At 44.6% G+C, this 20,191-nt stretch overlaps 1 protein-coding gene across 8 annotated transcripts in view; it reads right to left on the minus strand.

The window, feature by feature from the left end:
• FAM107B (family with sequence similarity 107 member B) overlaps positions 1-20,191 on the minus strand; it is a 258,097-nt gene that overhangs the window by 60,744 nt on the left and 177,162 nt on the right. The window contains exons 2-3 of one of the 8 annotated variants that reach the window (XM_063727253.1): positions 4,274-4,395; positions 1,928-2,688 (exon numbers count right to left, since the gene is read on the minus strand). The exons of 3 other annotated variants lie outside the window; for them this stretch is intronic. Coding sequence is in view for 2 of the 5 variants with exons in the window: in XM_063727252.1 (XP_063583322.1) it covers positions 11,773-11,854 (82 nt within the window). In the remaining 3 variants the exon portion in view is untranslated. Of the gene's footprint in view, positions 1-1,695; positions 2,689-4,273; positions 4,396-11,772; positions 11,896-20,191 lie in introns of those variants that run through there. 4 more of the 8 variants (XM_063727254.1, XM_063727252.1, XM_063727251.1 and 1 more) reach the window with 4 other exon arrangements.

Consider the following 20,191-nt stretch of genomic DNA (forward strand, 5'->3'; position numbering starts at 1 on the left):
TCCCTGGTGACAAACACCTAGAAAAAACCCATTTGTGTATGAAGCACTCGGCTCAAGTCCGTAAATTCATTTTCTAAGATGTTATCTTAATTTGCTTCTGAAATAATTACCAATTTGACATACCCATTGTGAAAATTAATTTCTTAAAATGTAAGCTTCTCCAAAAAAGGGTCGGCCAGCTAAGCATCATTTGGAAACAACCATACCAATGAGTAGAATTCCTTGAACAGAGGAAGGCACTAAGTCGATGAATGAAAACAAACTAAACTCTCTTGGAAACAGCAATGCTGAAGAAACCGTATTTCAATCTTCAGAAGCCAGTTACCTGGTTGCTGTAAAGCAGTGCCTATCTAAAGCCTCTATCGCAAAGTAACCAAAATCTCACAATTAGAATAAACAGAGGAAACCAGTGAAAGGGTCATCTCAAAACCGTTCCTACCTCTCTACCCGGCTGGCAACTGCCCTAAAATTGCAACCCTGGGGTTTATCAAGCAAAGAAATGGAAATTCTACTTAAGCAAATCCAGAAATTTCTGTTAGTTGCATTACCCAAGTAAAAGCACACAAGGGCAACAGAATTTCAAAACCAAGTTTGTTATTCAATACCCCATATTAGGAGATAAGAGGAGGATAAAACTGTTCTGTCATTCACTAGTTCCTTCCAAAGAAGATTTAGAGTGTGTTAAAAGTCATACATGTCTCATGCCTGTAATCCCAGCATTTGGGAGGCTGAGAACAGATCACTTGAGGTCAGGAGTTCGAGACCAGCCTGGCCGATACAGTGAAACCCCGTCTCTACTAAAAATACAAAAATTAGCCAAGCATGATGGCAGGCACCTGCAGTCCCAGCTACTTGGGAGGCTGAGGCAGAATTGCTTGAATCCAGGAAGCAGAAGTTGCAGTGAGCTGAGATCACGCCATTGCACTCCAGCATGAGTGTTACAGCAAGACTTCATTTCAAAAAAAAAAAAAAAGTCATACATTCAACTAGGTAAATAAAATAACATTAGAAAGCCAGGCCGGGTGCAGTGGCTCAAGCCTGTAATCCCAGCACTTTGGGAGGCCCAGGTGGGTGGATCATGAGGTCAGGAGATCAAGACCATCCTGGCTAACACGGTGAAACCCCGTCTCTACTAAATATCCAAAAAAATTAGCTGGGCATGGTGGTGGGTACCTGTAGTCCCAGCTACTTGGGAGGCTGAGACAGGAGAATGGCATGAACCCAGGAGGCGGAGCTTGCAGTGAGCCGAGATCACGCCACTGCACTCCAGTCTGGGCGACAGAGTGAGACTCCATGCCAAAGAAAAAAGAAAGTAAGTCAAGGCCACCCTACAAAAGAAACAGCAAGTGTTATACACAAGGGCTAATATAATTTCCAGATCTCTGTATTAAGTGTGGTTTTGAGTTTCCTGGGGGCCAGGACCAAAAATAAAAAGGTACATACTATACATTCTTAGAAAAAAAAATAAGTATCCATCTTCTCAAGGAAAAGAAAACAATATCATGGCATGATTGCCTAAAAGAAGTTTTCCACATGGAATGTTACACAAGGAACAACGCACTACAGCATGGACAAAAGCCTTTATTCATTTATGCCAAATAAAAGCACACTGAACACATGGCTGTGTTTTATTAAAAAACAAAAAAGAAAAAACAAAAAAACTGTTAAAGGCCAAAGACATAGGATTATGCCTACCCTTTAATTCACTGGTCTTTAAATCATTTTAATTCACTGAAAGAAAATGCTAGCAGGATCCTCACACTTGGCCTCCCAGGATCCTAACTTCACACCAAGATGGAACGTAATGTATTCTGCAGAACGTTCTTCCCAGAGACCATTTCCTTCTGTTGGCTTATTGAGAGCACAGTGATTAAAACCTCCAGAACTCTTACTCTGTTGCTTTGGTAAGTTCAATAAGCAATCTCACCTGGCTGAATGCACCTGAAGTTACAGCAAATCAGAGCAAGAACTAAAGCAAGTCTCTGCTGCTGGAAACAGCAAGTACAAAACCCAAAGTCTATGAAATGCAGGTTCTAGCAGCCGGGCCAGGGGAGGAGGACGACGGACAATTTGCAAATGAGCACGCACATATCTGCAGTCGGTCTGGTGCAGTGCTCGGAGAAAAATAACAAGAGCAGAGTAAGAGAGCATCGCGGGTCAGATGTCGCATTCATAAAGGGTGGCCCGGAGGCCTCTGCAGCACATTTGGTGCAAGTTTTCCTGAGAGGGATCTGGAAAAACACAGAGGCCCTGGGCAAGCACATGAGTCGCTGCTTAGGGAAAACGGCAAAGAGGCCAATGTGGCTGCGGCAGGGTGCCAGGAGGGAAGCGGCTGGAACCCGGGTCAGGCTCAGCCTCAGATGCAGTCCACAACTCAAGAAGCAGTTGATTCAAGTGTCAGAGTTCCAGGCCACCAAATGCAGTGGAAAAATTAACTGGCCTGAAAGACGTTCGTTCAGAGCCATCCCCGCCACAGTCTCATCCAGCCACCAGGATGTTCCCAGCAGACATCTAATCCTGGCTGCCATCACCGGCAGGTGTCCACACCAGGAGCAGTTTTAAAATCAATGCCCAGCCAGGCACGGTGGCTCACACTTGTACTCCCAGCTCTTTGCGAGGTCAAGGCAGGATGACTGTTTGAGGTCAAGAGTTGGAGAACAGCCTGGGCACCACAGCAAGACTCCGTTTCTACAAAAACATAGTAAAACTCAGGTGAGCGTGGTGGTGCACACCCATGGTCCCAGCTACTCGGAAGGCTGCGGTGGGAGGATCACTTGAGTCCAGGAGTCTGGGGCTGCAGTGAGCTGTGGTCACATCACTGTACTCCAGCCTGGGCAACAGAGCAAGACCATGTCTCAAAAAAATAAAATAAATATAAATAAAATCAATGCCCATTTATCATAAGGAGACATGCTGTACAGAATTTGGTATTGTTTAAAATTGTATAGGATGCTTGCCCAAGTTGACAGTTTCAACTCTGGCATATTGTTGACACATTCTTTGTGACTAAACACTCCCAGTTATGGCACATAAGAATAAAACCCTGTCTTCAGCCACAGAGAATATCAGCAGCAGCCTGTTTGCCATGGGTTACCAAAGGGATCCAAGGTTTCTAAGATACTTCAATTTCAAATATCCTGCTTTGCTATCCCCATAAATATACACTTAGTTTTCAAACAATTCACTCTAATCCTGATTAGATAATGAACTGTGACCACACCTCTAGGAGATAAATAATGGTCCTTCTAAAAACAGTACCAGAGCATCGAAGTGTAAGTTATTGCAACCACACACCCACATGTTTGTTTTTGTTTTTTCTTTTTTTGTGTGAGACGGAATCTCACTCTGTTGCCCAGGCTGGAGTGAAGTGGCACAATCTCAGCTCACTGCAACCTCTGCCTCCTGGGTTCAAACAATTCTCCTGCCTCAGCCTCCCGAGTAGCTGGGACTAACAGGCACCCGCCACCACACCCGGCTAATTTTTTGTATTTTTAGTAGAGACAGGGTTTCGCTGTGTTAACCAGGATGGTCTTGATCTCCTGACCTTGTGATCCACCCCCCTCGGCCTCCCAAAGAGCCGGGATTACGGGCGTGAGCCACCACGCCCGGCCGATCCACATGTTTTAACGTTGTACTGAGTACTTATTCCACAGAGGCACACTACTCATATACCAACTTTATTATTGTATAACTCTATGAAGGAGGCACTATTATTTTATTGATAAGAAAGACGAAACTCGCCGGGCATGGTGGCTTATGCTTATAATCCCAGCACTTTGGGAGGCCAAGGCAGGTGAACCACCTGAGGTCAGGAGTTTGAGATCAGCCTGGCCAACATGGTAAAACCCCATCTCTACTAAAAATACAAAAATTAGCCGGGCGTAGTGGCATGCGCCTATAATCCCAGCTACTTGGGAGGCTAAGGGAGGAGAATTGCTTGAACCCAGTGGGGTGGAGGCTGCAGTGAGCGGAGATCGTGCCACTGCACTCCAGCCTGGGCGAAAGAGCGAGACTCTGTCTCAAAAAAAAAAAAGAAAGTCAAAACTCAGGCAGGTGACTCCCTTGCCTAAGATCACAAAGCTGGTAAACGGCAGACCTGGAAGGTGGACCTGGCAGTCTCATTCCAGAGCCTGACAAATCAAATCATATTATTACTATTTCTCCATCTAAAGAAACCAGAAGGAGAAAAATTCTTCATCTGGCAGAAGTTACCCAGGGAGAGAGAAGAGGACATATCCCTTCTGCTTGGCTAATAGGACAGCCTGTGTCTTACCTGAGAGTCAGGGCCCTGGCGGGGTAGAGTCGGAGATGAAGATACCGCAGGGAAAGTAGCTGCCGCTGCTCCTTAGTGACAGATGACATGAAGTGCAGGACCGCAGCACAGACCACAGAACTCTGAAAACAGGACCTAAGCTCACCTTAGCGGGAAGTCACCACCCACTCACCTCCGCCCTTCTAGAGCTGAGTATTCTTTCACCTGTGGAAGTCACAAGCATGTGGCGTGGCTCTCCATTTTTAATTTTTTTAAAAAGCGGTCACGGAAGTTGTGCCAGACACATCACCCCACCCCAGTCCTAAAGATAAGGTGGGTGGGGACAGAGAAAGAAGAAGAGGCTGGGCCTAACTAATCTGGGCACGTCCTAGCCAACATCTGCTGCCATGAAGGAGGGGAAAAAGGAAAAGAAACCACCGCACAAGGCCACAAGTTCGTCCATTCACTGGAAGAATCTTCTATAGGCGAACACTGTTGGGCACTCTCCTAGACCCAAGGCCACCCCTCAGGATCCAGGGCCTGGGACACAATACAAAGTACAAAACGACACTCTCCCCGAAAGGGCCTTGTGGTCACCATTGTTCATGGGAGTGTTTCATGGCAAGTCTTAGGAAAGAGGGTTTTGAGTTCAGGAAGTGTGGGACTAAAATGACACCAACACAGAAATAAATGCTGCCTTTCAGCAGGAGTTCCTAGCTACTCCAGCAGATCCAGATGCTGAGACATACTGGGTCCGAAACAAAGACTGACAAAGGGACCAAGCAAGACAGGCCCTCCTGATGCCCAGCCCTGAGGCTGCCACCTAAATAAGCAGCAACACTCCGGGTCTGATTTGGGTAGCTTGTTGGTGTCTCAGCTGAGCAGCAGCAATGACTCAGGAAGAAGCACTTAATCCCTATAGGACCCTAAAGAGACACAAAGATGAGGACGCCAGGGTCCCTGTCCTCAGAGCTGCCAACCAGATATGGAAAAACTCAGTGTATAACCAAGTGACCAGGGGAAAACCCAAAGGTGGAAAAGGACTTCCCAAGTCCAGCTGCCGATGAGAATTATGCTTTCGCACCCCATGGCCCTCGGCACTCAGAGTCTTTCACTCCATTTCACCATAAACAAGAGTCTCAAAACATGACAACAGCCTGTAAGATGCTGTGATCCAAATAAAATAGTTGGTGCAGAAATTCAAGGAAGTGCATCAACTCTTCCCAAAAGGGATTGAGAAACCATGCCAAAAGAAAACCAGGAACACACGTGCAGTGCTCTCCCTACAATTATAAACAGCTCCACGATACGGACCCTGTGAGGCAGGAGAATAGGGGCTGGAGGCAGGGAACCTAAGGCCAATTCACACTGACTTCCTAGAACTAAATCAAAAGGAAAACCCCAACTTTCCACACCAACATAACAAAAGGACCTGAGGCCACTCCCCTTGCAACCCCCACCTTTTCTGCATGGCAGGTGAAAAACTGAAAGGACCTCTGCTTGGTCCCCTCTCCCAACCAATCAGGCTGGTCACAGGCCAAGTCTTCATTTGCATAGGAGTATAACTTTGTAACTTCACTTCAGCCTCTAATTGGTTGCTTCTCACAACCAATCGGATGTTGGCATAGGGTGTAACTTTGTAACTTCGATTCTGCCTCTGATTGGTCCCCTCCTGCAACCAATCAGACCGATAGTGAGCCATTAGTTCATTTACACAAGGTGTACACCAAGTAACAAACAGGATACCTCTAGAGGGTATTGAAACCCCAGAAAATTCTGTAACTGGGCTCTTGGGCCCCTATGCCCAGCCCGCTCCCACCCTGTAGAGTGTACTTTTGTTTTCAATAAATCTCTGCCTTTTGTTGCTTCATTCTTTCCTTGCTTTGTTTGTGCGTGTTGTCCAATTCTTTGTTCAAAATGCCAAGAACCTGGACACCCTCCACTAGTAACACCTGGACCCCACCTCAGCCACCTCCACTCTCGCAAGCCCCATCTTCCCGGCAGTCAACTAAGAATCAGACTTTCCCAGCCCCTGTCAATCAGGCCGATGAATAGAAGACCAAGCATCCTCTCCTTCCTCTCTTCCTCTTCCCTCTCTCACCAGTCACTGCCACCAAGCCTTTAGGTGAAGCCACGTACCCTGGGGGGCGCCAGGAAAAGCAAGTACAGTCTCTCAAGCACTCCAGCCAATTACAGAGGTGCAATTACAGATGCTGTGTGTGCAGCTGCCCTGAGGTTTACAGAATTAGCTTATCAATGACAAAACAGACGGCCATCTAAAACACACGCTGGGAGAAAAGAGCTCTGAAAAGTGTGGCGCAGAACGTTCTTTGGAATTCAAATAACAAGTACACAAAGAGAGGCAGCCAAGCTCCGCCCATGAGACAGGTTAACCATGGACTCACCACAGAACCTTCTGTTGGTCAAATCTTTGGTTAGGATCTTCACTCATACACATAACAAATAATCTCTGCAACCAAGTACTCGTGAGTAGGGTGACCATATTATTTGTTGACCACAGCAGTCATTGCTGGGTGTGGAGGAAGCCTCTGTTACTAATTACACCCGGACCAGGCTCGTCCCAAACCAAACAGGAGATGCACTCTCCCTGCATACAAGGCACCCTCAGGGGGTTCTCCTGCCACTAACTGCTGACCCTGGATTCCTCTTGCTTAGGCGTGCAGGGGTGCCCCCAGCCAGCACATCAGCTCCTGCATAAACAGGAACCCAGCATGCAAGAAAATACCTGGGCAAGAGCACTGAGTCCGCATCACTGTCAACTCCTGGTTACTGGTGACCTCCTGACCCGAATTCCTCATGTGCTAGTTCAATTCCTGACCTACAGCCTCACTCTCACTTCTACAACTCACATCCTCCTTATCCTCCTCCATCCCAGGCCACTGAAAACCTACCTTCTCTACAGAACACTTCTTTGCTTTTAAGAATCCTACCTGTAGCAGAGAACGTCTCTGTGGTAGATTTAAAAATAAAAGAAAAAAAAAAATACGAGGTGAGAATCCTGCCTGCCCATAGACTTGAAGCCTCTGCTCACCTTGGCCATGGCTATGGACTGAATGTTTGTTCCTCCTCCACCATAAATTCATACTGTTTAAGCCTTAATCCCAATGTGATGATATTTGGAAGTGGGGCTTTGGGGAAGTAATTATACCATAAAAGTGGAGCCCTCATGAATGGGATTGGAGCCCTTAGAAAAAGAGACACCAGGCAGATGATCTCCCTCTCCACCATGTGGGGATACAGCAAAAAGGTGGTCTTCTGCAAAACAGGAAGGGAGCCCTCACCAGATGCCAAATCTGCCAGCATCTTTGATCTTGGAGTTCCCAACCTCCAAAACTGTGAGAAATAAATGCTGTTTAAGCCACCCCGTCTCTGGTATTTGTTACAGGAGCCCAAACGGATGAAGACAGCCATACGTTTGAGCCCAGGGTCGCTCCTCAACTCTCCAATTAGACCCCAGAGCTCCAGTATGGACCCTCTACCCCCACTAGGTTCCTAACCTGTCTCTGTATTCTCCCACTGCTTATCAAACTAGGCTACATTTCAGGTGGAGAAGGCCCAAGAGGATGATATAGGTGAAACATTCACCCCAATCCTGGGACAAACTCTCTCTCATTGAGTCCTATGAGAACTGAATAGTCTCGCCCATCAGGTGAGAGTGTAAACAATCACGTATGACATCACATCACAACACCAACTTGGGGGAGCAGACACTAACCTCTGTTCACACCTGTGTACAGGCACTGTGCCAGGTGCTTTTCCTGCCTGATAATAGTCACACTGCAGAGATGAGAAAACTTGAACTCACCAAGATAAAAGCACTTACGACATGCCGCCTAGGTCTATCTAGCATAAAGTTCATCGTCCTTCTAATGCGCCAGTGTCTGAACTAATAAATGATAACACACATCTGAAAAAAGCCTGAGGATAATGGCAGTGTAAGGCACGGTGCAGGTACTCATGTATTTATTCTCATGTATTTATGGACAGAAATATATTCTCATATACTTATTTAGACAGAAATCCCATATTTATCCAATCACAGGAAGTTGCTTAGCCCTAGAAGTCAAAATGTGGACAAGAAGACACAGTCGACAAAGATAGTTCTCATACATTTAAATAAATGCCTAGGCTTATATTCATGGTATGAACAACTATTTTTCATGTTTAATGTTTTTAAGACTTTCCATTAGTATGAATAAGAATTTGTCTCACACGAACATCCAAAAAAAGACAGTTTCTTTAGGATTACATATTTTAAACATTATTTTCTTTTCTGCTATAAAATCATCACCATAACCCTAGTAACTAGGAAGTTTTATTTCCTGTCCTTGTTTTTATTCCTTTGTGATGGCAAGTGCCAGCATGTGGGGTAGGAAGGGTGAGGCAAGGTGGGTGACAGTAAAGGACACTGTGCTCAATTCGAAGCTACAGGAGGAGAGAGCTCTAGTCCTAGATTTGCACCAAGGAGCTTTGAGCTCTGAGTAATTCCGCAAGCCTGGGCTGTCGTTTCATCTATAAAATCAGAGGGTTAGGTGTTCTCCACGGCCTCGTCCTGCATTCAATCCTATGATAATTGCTGAAAACTCCAGCATGGGCCAATTACCAGTTTGACACAATTGAGAGAAATGGTGGGATGTATATTTAAAGAAGACTATCTAATGACTCACCCATGAGTAAAAAGTAATTTACCTCCATTTTAAAATCCATATTAATCGACATGACATTAGTAGAGAGAGTGCCTAATGTCTGACAGCGATTCTGAAGAGGATATAAATAGGCGGTTTTTGAAATTAGTCAGCCATGTGCTATGGTCCACCAAGAAGCACATGCAGGCAACATGCTCCAGGCTGTGCGTGCAAGCTGTTCTGTTTCCAGCACAAATGCAGAAAAGGGGAAAAAAGCAGTCCTGGTAGATTCAGTCATCACATATTTCAGCTGTAAGTACGAAACAGGAAGCTCACAAAGAATTGTAATTTAGAAGCATTTAAAACAAAACAAACAAACCTACTCCAGGCACAAATACCAGATAGCTGCAAAGCCAACTGTGGTATTTGATGACAAATTGCTTAAAGTCACCAGTGGGTCAGAGTACAAACCACGCCCACGTGAAAGTCTCCCTGGACGCTACAAGGGTCTACCCATTCTCCCCCCCTCTTTGAGCCAGCTTCACACAGGTAAGTGGGTCACATAAACCCCCGGAGGCACCCACATCCAGCTCTTTGTGGGCAGTGCAAATAGAGAAAAGAACAATCGACCAACCATCCTGAGAAACAAGAGGCTGACACTCAGAAAATCAACACCAAACACCCTCTCCCATGCCACAGGGTGACTTCTCACCTCCACTCCTCCCCACCCATCACCCCACACACACTGTCTCCCAAAAACACATCTGATCTTTATGAAATCTCAGCTTCAGGGCTGCCCAGGATGTTACTGAAGGGGAGTGAAAAGGAGGAAGAGAGAGAATGAGGGCTCCAAACCCATCCCAAGTCGATTCCTCCATGATGTTTCCAAGAATTTAAAGAATAAGTGCTGAGGCTGGGCGCAGTGACTCACACCTGTAATCCCAGCACTCTGGGAGACCAAAGCAGGCAGATCACTTGAGGTCAGGAGTTCGAGACCAGCCTGGTTAACATGGTGAAACCCCGTCCTTACTAAAAATACAAAAATTAGCCGGGCATGGTGGTGCATGCCTGTGGTCTCAGCTACTTGGGAGGCTGAGGCAGGAGAATCACTTAAGCCCAGGAGGTTGCAGTGAGCCGAGATAACACCACTGCACTCCAGCCTAGGTGACACACCAAGACTGTCTCCAAAAAAAAAAAAAAAGAAAAGAAAAGAAAAAGAGTAAGTGGTGACTTTTTAAAAGAATGGTCAAAGGAATTATTTTTAAAGCTGTGGGTTGGCACAGGACATTTATCAAAAGAAAGAAACTATCAGTTCAAACTTACCTAGACATCTTTTAAGAGTCCTGAACCATCTATAATCTGAAAGCTTTTTCAAATACTCGTAAGCCAGGCACAATTACCAATTATTAAAATAACATTTATTATAGCTAGTGATTTCCACTGACCATGTCTGCAATAATTAGAGCTGGTAGGTTTTTAAAAATATAGATTTTAAGAGTATATGGAAAGTCCTTGAAAGGCAATGTTTACAGGCTGTTAGGAATAAGGCATTCCTTTAACACGAAATAATGAATTTTAAACAGTAATAATAATAAAAAGGAAGAAACGAATGAATGAATGAATCAGAAGGCAGTACACCATAGGGTGAATAAGAGTACATTCTCGGGAGATGAGGGGCAAGGGGAGGGAAAGCATTAGGACAAATACCAAATGTATGCGGGGCTTAAAACCTAGATGACAGATTGATGGGTGCGTCAAACCACCGTGGCACATGTATACCTATGTAACAATCCTGCATGTACTGCACACGTAGCCCAGAACAGAAAGTAAAATTTAAAAATTTTAAAAATTTTTTTAAAAAAGAGTGCATTCTTTGTAGTGAATCTATCGCAGTCCTGGGTGATCTTGGACAAGATATTCAATGTCTCTATGCCTCAACGTCCTCCTCAGAAAATAAAACCAATTACAGTCCTAAATCACACGGTTGTCATGAGGATCCAAAAATGATGCATGTAAAAAGCATTTAACATGTTCAAAAGAAACACTTACGTACTAACGGTCCTTATTCCAGGATGAGCTTTGGTTCCAACTCTACAAATCATTAGCTGTATGGTCCTGGGCAAGCGATTTAACACATCTAAGCGTTGGTTTATTCACCAAAAATGAAGAATCTTGATTAGATGACCCCTTTATTTCTATAGCTTCTCCAAGCTCAAGACCTCTCTGACAACAGAAGCATCATTTATGATTTCAAACTCTTTCAGGTTTCTAGTTTTCACACCTTTCTTCTAGGACTTCTTGGTCACAGCCATGATTTATATGAAATCAAGTGTTTGGTCAACAGCATGACTCCTTAGAATGAGACTGTGACTATGGGAATCCTAGAACCTACTTTATAATGATCCTTTTAACAATCGGGTTTCAAACAACACATTGCGGCAAAAGACAGGCTTGCCCATGATAGTTAGAATCAATATATTTCCATTCTGGTAGCCTTCAAGTATGGAAGTTGTCCCAAAATCAAATTGCAGGTGTAGTATGTCACTGTGCAGCCTGGTGCTGATGGAGCATATACAAATTAAATTCATTCGCTACGATCATGCTCCTTTCAAAGGAACTCTCAATTTCTTCCTAACAGAAACAATGCAAGCATCTACCCTCTCCAAACACTCTTAACAATGAAGTTGAGAGGTGCCATTAAGAGATCCATTTCTCAGCCAGGTGCAGTGGCTCATGCCTGTAATCCCAGCACTTTGGGAGGGTGAGGCAGGTGGATCACCCAAGGTCAGAAATTCGAGACCAGCCTAACCAACATGGAGAAACCCTGTCTCTGCTAAAAAAAATACAAAATTAGCTGGGTGTGGTAGCACGCACCTGTAGTCCCAGCTACTTGAGAGGCTGAGGCAGGAGAATCACTTGAACCCAGGAGGCGGAGGTTGCAGTGAGCCGAGATCATTCCGTTGCACTCCAGCCTGGGCAACAAGAGCAAAACTCCATCTCAAAAAAAAAAAAAAAAAAAAAGATCCATTTCTTCTGTATGTTTGCAGAAGAAAACACAAAACTATTTCAGATGTATCATTCTCCTCTAGTTATTTTAAACTCATCAATGACTGATATTTTATAAGAAAAGACTGAGCATGAATGTCTCCTTACAAGTCAGAAAATTTAAAATGACAATTGAAAAAGATACTCTCTATCATGGTCTGCACCATCACGGGGAATTCTGCCTCCTAAACCTACGTCATTCTCTCCTAACTTAGGTGAACAGGCACCCAAGTTACGTAAAAAAGAGAGTTAGCATATATGCACAGAATTTAATATTGCTGCCACTCAAGACTTAAATAACAAAATTAACCTGACATGGTAACATCCATAGAAGACCGTGCAAACGGTAATTAGCTTTAATAACAGGAGGCGCTCACAGTAACTGCAAGAGCCAAGCCAATCTTTGCTTTTTTCTGTTGATTCTTTAGATGCACCTAAGCTGTATCAATGTTGTCAGTTTTCCCTGACACCCTGGTCAGTTTAAATCTCATCTCACACTCACTGCCATCTCATTAAGAGAGAAGAATCAACAATTTCTGATGAAATAATTAATTCAAACAACAGTCATCGATGAATGCTAACGGCATTGGGAGAAAGATTGATGAGGAAATGAAAAGGTCAATCTGCCACCCACCACAGGACCCCAACGCTCAGTTTTAGAATCACTACATGTGAGACAGTCAGACATTTTCCTAAGCTGATGCAACGTTAAGCCAGATGATATCAACAAATTAATCCTGCCAAAAACACTGCACATGAATCTGATCAAGCTTTCATGATAACTTCCAGTTTATAGAAATACACGGACTAGTGGGATGAGTTTAAAAGAAAACCAGCACCCAAATCCAGAATGTGGAACATTCTACCGAACAAGTGACCTGATTCCTTCAACAAGTCAATAGCATGGGGAGAAGGGGTGGGGGCAGAAGAACTGTTCTACATGTATATAGCTTTAAAAGGCATAACCTCAGGTAAGATGATTCAGGTTTGGCAAAGGAAGAGGCAGTTCCTGGGGCTAATAGAGAGTAAATGTACAGGTTCCTTTGCGGGAAATTTTTGCTAGCAGGTTCGTAGCAAACCTGAGGCTTCATGGGAAAGCCATTCACATAAAAAAGCATAAAATCACAGGTCTGCCCAGAGTCAATTTATCACGTGAATCAAAACAAGGCACCTCTGAAGTGAAAGGGCAGAAAAAGAGACAACACCTAAGAGGTGGCTTAGATTTTGCATCCTTAACAGTGTCTAATCCTGCATTTCTACCCAGGGGTGTTGTGGTTTGGCTTTGTTTTTTGTGTATCTTTTTAAAAATATATAATTGAGGCATAACTTGCATAAAGTGCATGCGTTACGTGTACAGCCTAATTTTTACTCTCTGCAATTTCAATTTTACTTGGATCAGTTTTGCAAGATAATATCTCCTCTCCTCAAGGCATGTGCCAGTCAGAAGCGATTCTGGAATGGAAAAAGAAACAGGTTGGGGCCTGCTTCTAACTCCTGCGCCCTGCACACTGGGAGCCTAGGCAGCTGACATGCACCGTCCAGCCAGGACACAGATTAAAGCTGAACAGAGTCCCTTGGCAATGGAAGATAACAGCTTCTTCACTGCACCATTCCAGTATCTACCTCTTCCCCTAAATCCTACTTTCCCCCAGGCTTCCAGCTCAAGTCGTGAGGATTTCTAACCGGCCACTGCACTGCGTGGAATTGCCCAACAAATATGGAACAATGGTTGACCTCTTTCACTCATTTCAAAGGCCTACCATTCTGCGGGTTAATCTTCTTTTAAAAAATGGCAGACTTCCCTGGGGTCCTAACCACATAAGGAGATTAACAAAGATTTGAATGAAGTCTTTTTAAATTAAAATTTAATATTATTAATTCTTAATTTTTATTCTTAAAAGTAGGTATTCTAACATAAAAAGCTTTTTTGTTTGCTACTTTGAGCTAGTAAACTAAAATTATAATTAAAAATCCTTAAAAGTGAAAAACATACTAAACGTGAAAAATAAGTTTAACGACACCATAATTCCATTTGAGAAAGTTTAGGAAGATGTGACACCAGTAAAAACTGTTCTACCAGAAACCAGGGGTAGAACCCAGTGTAACATTAATTCTTATTCCAGAAAGTTTACTGCTGGCCGGGCGCAGTGGCACTTTGGGAGGCCGAGGTGGGCGGATCCACTTGAGGCCGGGAATTCGAGACCAGCCTGGCCAATATGGTGAAACCCCATGTCTACTAAAAATAAAAATTAACAACAAAAAACATTAGCCAGGCACGGTGGCCGGCACCTGTAATCCCAGCTACTCAGGAGGCTGAGGCAGGAGAATCGCTTGAACCTGGGAAGTGGGGGTTGCAGTGAGCTGAGATCGCACCACTGTACTCCAGCCAGGGGACAAGAGTGAGAATCTGTCTCAAAAAAAAAAAAAAAAAAAAAAGTATTGCTTATCATGGCTAAAATTATGTAACCAGCTCTTACCAAGCTACTTGAGTGTGTAAGGTGTTTAAAATCTTTTCCAAAATTTCAGAATTCTTGTGATATACAAAGAATTCCTCTGCAATACAAAACTACGAAATCTTCCAATATAGACTATATGTGGCAGGAAAAAATACCGTTTAGATATAGAACTGTTCGAGAGTAAAATGTATTAATATATAATACAATTAGATAAACATCTTGAAAAATGCATGATGCCTAATTAAATTCCATTCATTAATAGGGTAACAGCCTTGGGACACTGTACAAAAATGGCATTTCTGGTAAACACAACATTTAAAACAACTCAAACACACAGGCTCTGCCTGATGACATAATTACGTGTTTTTAATTTGGTGCCATTCTGACACTATGCCTAAGAAAACTACTTCACAAATGGATCACTTTAAGACACTATCATCTCCATACGGTAACGCCAAAATAAAAATTCAGTACAAATATTCCCCTTAAAACTACAATTTTCAGCCAGGCATGGTGGCTCACACCCGTACTTTGGGAGGCCAACGCAAGAGGATTGCTTGAGGCCAGGAGTTCAAGACCAACCAGGCAACAGAACAAGACTTCATCTCTACAAAATATAAAATTTAAAAATTAGAGTGGTGAAGCGCTCTGCAGTCCTAGCTACTCAGGAAGCTGAGGTGGGAAGATCCCTTGAGCCCAGGAGTTCAAGGCTGCAGTGAGCTAGGGTGGCACCGCTGCACTCCAGCCTGTATGACAGAGCAAGACCCTGCCAAAAAAAAAAAAACAAAAAAAACTGGCAAATGCATTCTTCAACTGGAATCCCAATCTCTTTGTGAGGCTACGAAGACACAAGCCTGAAACACATGGTGAAGGGAGTGTGAAGGAGCAGTAAAGACACAGCTCTATGAGGAGAAAAGGCCCAAGTCTGATCCCAGCTCTTAAAACCCTCAGCAAGCTTTTAACCTCCCTATGCTTCGGCTTCCTCGCTTGAAAAACACTGATCATGGCACCTCTCATGGAACTGCATTGGTTGGTGCCTCTAAAACTGATTTCTAGAAATCACAGAAAATAATGGCCATAACTGTGCCTGGCATATAACAAATGCTCAGGAAATGCTGGCCACTGTTATTTTTATTCTCATCTTAAGGCACATCTCAGTGGATGTTTTTCTCATCAGCACAGAGTGTCTCTTATGACAGATGACAAATGCCAAGAAGGTTCCTTAAAAGCAGAAGTCTTAGGCAACAAGGGATGGACCTCAGAAACACTATGCTACATGAACAAAACCAGACACAAGAGGCCACACTGTGATTCTACCTGTACAAAAGCAAAACGCTAGAGACAGAGAAAAGATCACTGATTAACTAAGGCTGGGGGTGAAAGGGAGAACTGACTTCGAAGTCTAAAAACTGGACTGGGGGGAGACTGCCCACCCTTACAAAGTTACTAAAAACTACAGAACTGTACGTATAATGGGTGAATTGTATGGAATATAAATTACATCGCAATAAAGCTATGCTAAAAACAAAACAGATGCGTCTCCCAAGCATTTCTGCAGGTACTTTTGTATCAATCTGGCAATGAGAGTAAATGCAGATATTTACAGAGTACAGCAAAAATGACTGAAAACGCAAGGCTTGGGCATAGATCATACTTGGATCCTAATCCTGGCTCAGCTTCTTCCTAGGGCAAATTTTTTTTTTTTTTGAGAGGGAGTCTTGCTCTGTCACCCAGGCTGCAGTGCAGTGGTTCGAGCTCAGCTCACTGCAACCTCCGCCTCCTGAGTTCAAGCGATTCTCCTGCGTCAGCCTCCCAAGTAGCTGGGACCACAGGTGTGCGCCACCACACCCAGCTAAATTTGTAATTTTAGTAGAGACAGGTTTCAGGATCTTGTTGGCCAGGTCCTAGGGCAAACTTTTTACTTCTCTCCCCCTTGGTTTCCACATCTATAAAATGGGAACAAAACAACACTAAGTCCAGAGGCTGATGTGAACATCATAAAGCTCATCCTCCACCAGTCTCCCCATATCAATCAATGGCACCATCTTTCACCCAAAGGCTGAGGCCAAAAGAGCAGACGTCACTGCAATGCCTTTCTCTTTTGTATCAACTCCAATCCATCTCACCAGCGGCACCCTGGCTGGTCTCCCTGCTCTGGTCTCCTGGCCCTCTGCACTCCCCGCGGCCCTCCACAGCCACAGGGACACACTTACAAAATACAAGGTCCATCTCCTGCACGCCCTGCTCAGAACTCCCCTGTGGCTTCCTCATCAGCCACGTCCTCACCGTGGCCTGCCAGGCCTCCTCGGACCCCACCGCACAGCTCTCTTCCTGCCCTGCCTGCTGGCTCCTCCCACACGGGCCCTCCGGCCATTCCTTCCACCGCAAGCTCCTCTAGCCACTGGGCTGATATTTGCACTCGTTTCTGCGAGGCTCATCCCCTTGCCTCACTGAGATCTCAAATTCTCCTTCTCGGAGGAGCCTCATCCTAATAAAAACACAACCTGCTCTCCCACCAGACTTTAGCCCCCTGAGCTGACTTAGTTTTCTTTACAGCACTGACCACGGGAATCACCTCATCCATGTATCTATTTACCTTCTGTCATGCACTAGCATATAAACTCCATGCAGGCAGGGAGTCTGTCAGTCCCATCCACCAACCCAACCAGTGATGCCACCGATCGATCCCCAGAGCCTGGAACAGTGCCTGGCATATGGCAGCATTCATTAAATAGTTGCTGAATGAATGAAGACATGTCATAAAGAATTTGACCCCATGCATGGCCACATATAAGATGATCAAGAACTGTTCATTGATGATAATAATAATATTACCAGTATTATTACTGCATTTCACAGGTAAGAATATGAGAGCCCCAAGAGGGCAACTGACTCACTCAGGTCAAACTCTACGTCTGATGTCTATGACTTCTAAGACACCTCCCATTCCATGGGCACAGAATAACAGAATTCACCCACCGCAGCAGGAACCTGAAAGATGATATAGCTGATTCTCTTGCACACCCCACGCCCTGCCTCCTCTCACCTTCTAAGAGTCACCTCTCCTGAGGGGTGGCCCACATGCTGTTCCAATTCCAGAGCATTCCCTAGAAGGACAAGCAGGCATAAAGAATGCAGGCTTCTATCTCACCCTAAGACAACTCTAAGAGGTAGGTGAGTGTGACTGTTTCCGTTTTACAGAAGACGACACTGGGAAACAGAAATAATGACACGCTCAAAAGTCATATACTCATTCATGGCAAGCTTATGCTTAAGAGTCTGAAAATTTTTCAAGTCTAGGCCTCTCTCTTTCCAATACACTACTTTACCCTGCACATCCACCAAAAAGAGAAAAAAGGAAAAAGAACCCTGACCAGTTTTACATGTTTCAAATACAATCAAGTTACAAGGGAAAGAATATTACAAAGCCCCCTCTACATATGCATATGCACAAATGGCATTCTCAACTTCCTCCAGGACACGGGAATTTTGATACACCTACATTAAACACTCACATACCACTTGTGATTATTTATACTGCAGGATTTCATAATGAGACTGTACAATTTTTGCAAACTCATTAGCATTCACCAGGCACCTTAAAACTTGGATAAAGCATGAGTTTTAACTTTCACGAAGTATGCTCTGTCTCATATATTAATAATGGCACAGGAAAGCTTATACCACAGTATGACAGCCCTCTTTCCTATACACTTGACTATGACACTTTAGGAACAATGCCAAAACAAGAATAGAATAAAACAGGCTATTTCTAATATGAAAACCCGGTTATCTTTAAAACTCTCCTGTAGGCATGAAGAGATACTAAGGAGCAGGTGAGGACAAGGGACAAAGCTCCCATCCTCCCTCCCAAGTGTCCCTGTGTCCGCATCTTGACATCACTGCCGGCTGCATTACTAACACTCTGAGTTGAGGCCAGGCACGGTGGCTCACACCTGTAATCCCAGCACTTTGGGAGGGGATTGGCAGGCAGATCATTTGAGGTCAGGAGTTCGAGACCAGCCTGGCCAATATGGTGAAACCCCATCTCTACTAAAAATACAAAAGTGAGCCAGGCGTGGTGGCAGAGGCCTGCAATCCCAGCTACTCAGGAGGCTTAGGCATGAGAATCGCGTGAACCCAGGAGGTGGAGGTTGCAGTGAGCCGAGATGGCGCCACTGCACTCCAGCCTGGGCGGGCGACAGAGTGAGACTCCGTCTCAAAAATATAAAATAATAAAAAAACGCTGAGTTGAAGTGTCTGTTTAAGTCCTTAGCCCATTTTTGAGTTGGGTTCTTTGTTTTTTTACTGTTGATTTGTGGGAATCCCTTATACTTCTCAGATATTAACCCCTTATTGGATATGTAGTTTGCCAACATTTTTCCCCATTCCACAGGTTGCCTTTTCACTCCGTTGACTGTTTCCTTTGCTGTGCAGAAGCTTTTTAGTTCGATGCAATCTTGTTTAGTTTTGGTTTTGTTGCCCGTGCTTTTAGTATGGCAGCCGCGTAATTACTGCCAAGACCAGTGTCCTGAACATCTTCCCCTATGTTTTCTTTCAGGAGTTCTGTGGAACCAACTTAACCATCAAGGACAGATGAGTGGATAAAGACATGTGGTAATATACATACAATGGAATACCAGGCAGCCTTAGAAAGGAAGCAGTTCCGCCACATGCACCAGCATGCATGAACCTGGAGGACCAAGTGAAAGAAGCCAGGCACAGAAGGACAAATACCATGTGACTCCTCTTAGATGAAGCATCTAAGTAGCTAAATTCATAGATTTGAAGAGTGGAATGGTGGTTGTCAGGGACTGCAGTGGGGGAAAATGGGGAGTCACCAATCAATGGGCCCAAGGTTTCAGTTCAGCAAGAGGAATAAGCTCTAGAGAGCTCCCCTACAACATTGCACCTAAGGTCAACAATAAAACACCGTACGCTTAAAAATCTGTTAAGAGGGTAGATCTCATGTTAAGTGCTCTTATCACAGTAACATTTTGCAAAGAACTTTTTTTGAAAGGCTGTGGGCACTGGCATAACAGCATAAACACCCCTCATTTGCCAAATCTCAGGGACCATATGTCCCCACCATGCATGGGAGGTGCATATAACCAAGGCAGCCTCACAGATGAGAACACTAGAGCTCAAAGCGGTTACGGGACTTGCTGGAGGTCAAAGAGCTGGGGCCTGGATCCTCACCCTGACAGGCCAGGCTCACAGCTCCACAACTTTCCCCTACACCACATTAAGCACCTTGCTCCGTTCAGCAACTCCACTCCTCTGGCCCAGGCTGTGGCCGGGCAGGGTAATTCAAGTCAGCACTGACAACAGAAAGGAGAGAGAGAATGAGGAGGCAAAACCCTCTAACCACATGCACCTAAACCTGCCATGGTCGGAAGAGCCAGTCTGCAACCTGCATTTTTTCTACCTTGTTTCTATGGGAGACTTGACAACACATACATAACCTGAGGGTTGCTGGGGCTCAGTGTCCCCCCACTTCAAGACTTCTAAGTCTCCTGACTGCTAAGGACTTCAGCAGCCCCACCAGGAAGAGGCCTGCTGAGCAGCCCAGAGGGTCCCCTGCCCTCTCACAGCCTCTAAGGGGGTGCTCTTCTTACACCCCAGTCTCTCTGGCACAGCAGGAAACCCAAGACTTTGCTGTGTGGAGGAAACATTACTGTCACAAAACCATGTGACTTACACACACGCCCAACACCACTACAGACCACAGGGCCTGTTTTAGGACTATTAACGGGTGCTTAACTCACATCCTTGGTAGGCTAGGCCTGGGG

This window comes from Pongo abelii, chromosome 8 (assembly GCF_028885655.2).
Source record: "Pongo abelii isolate AG06213 chromosome 8, NHGRI_mPonAbe1-v2.0_pri, whole genome shotgun sequence".
NCBI lineage: Eukaryota > Metazoa > Chordata > Mammalia > Primates > Hominidae > Pongo > Pongo abelii.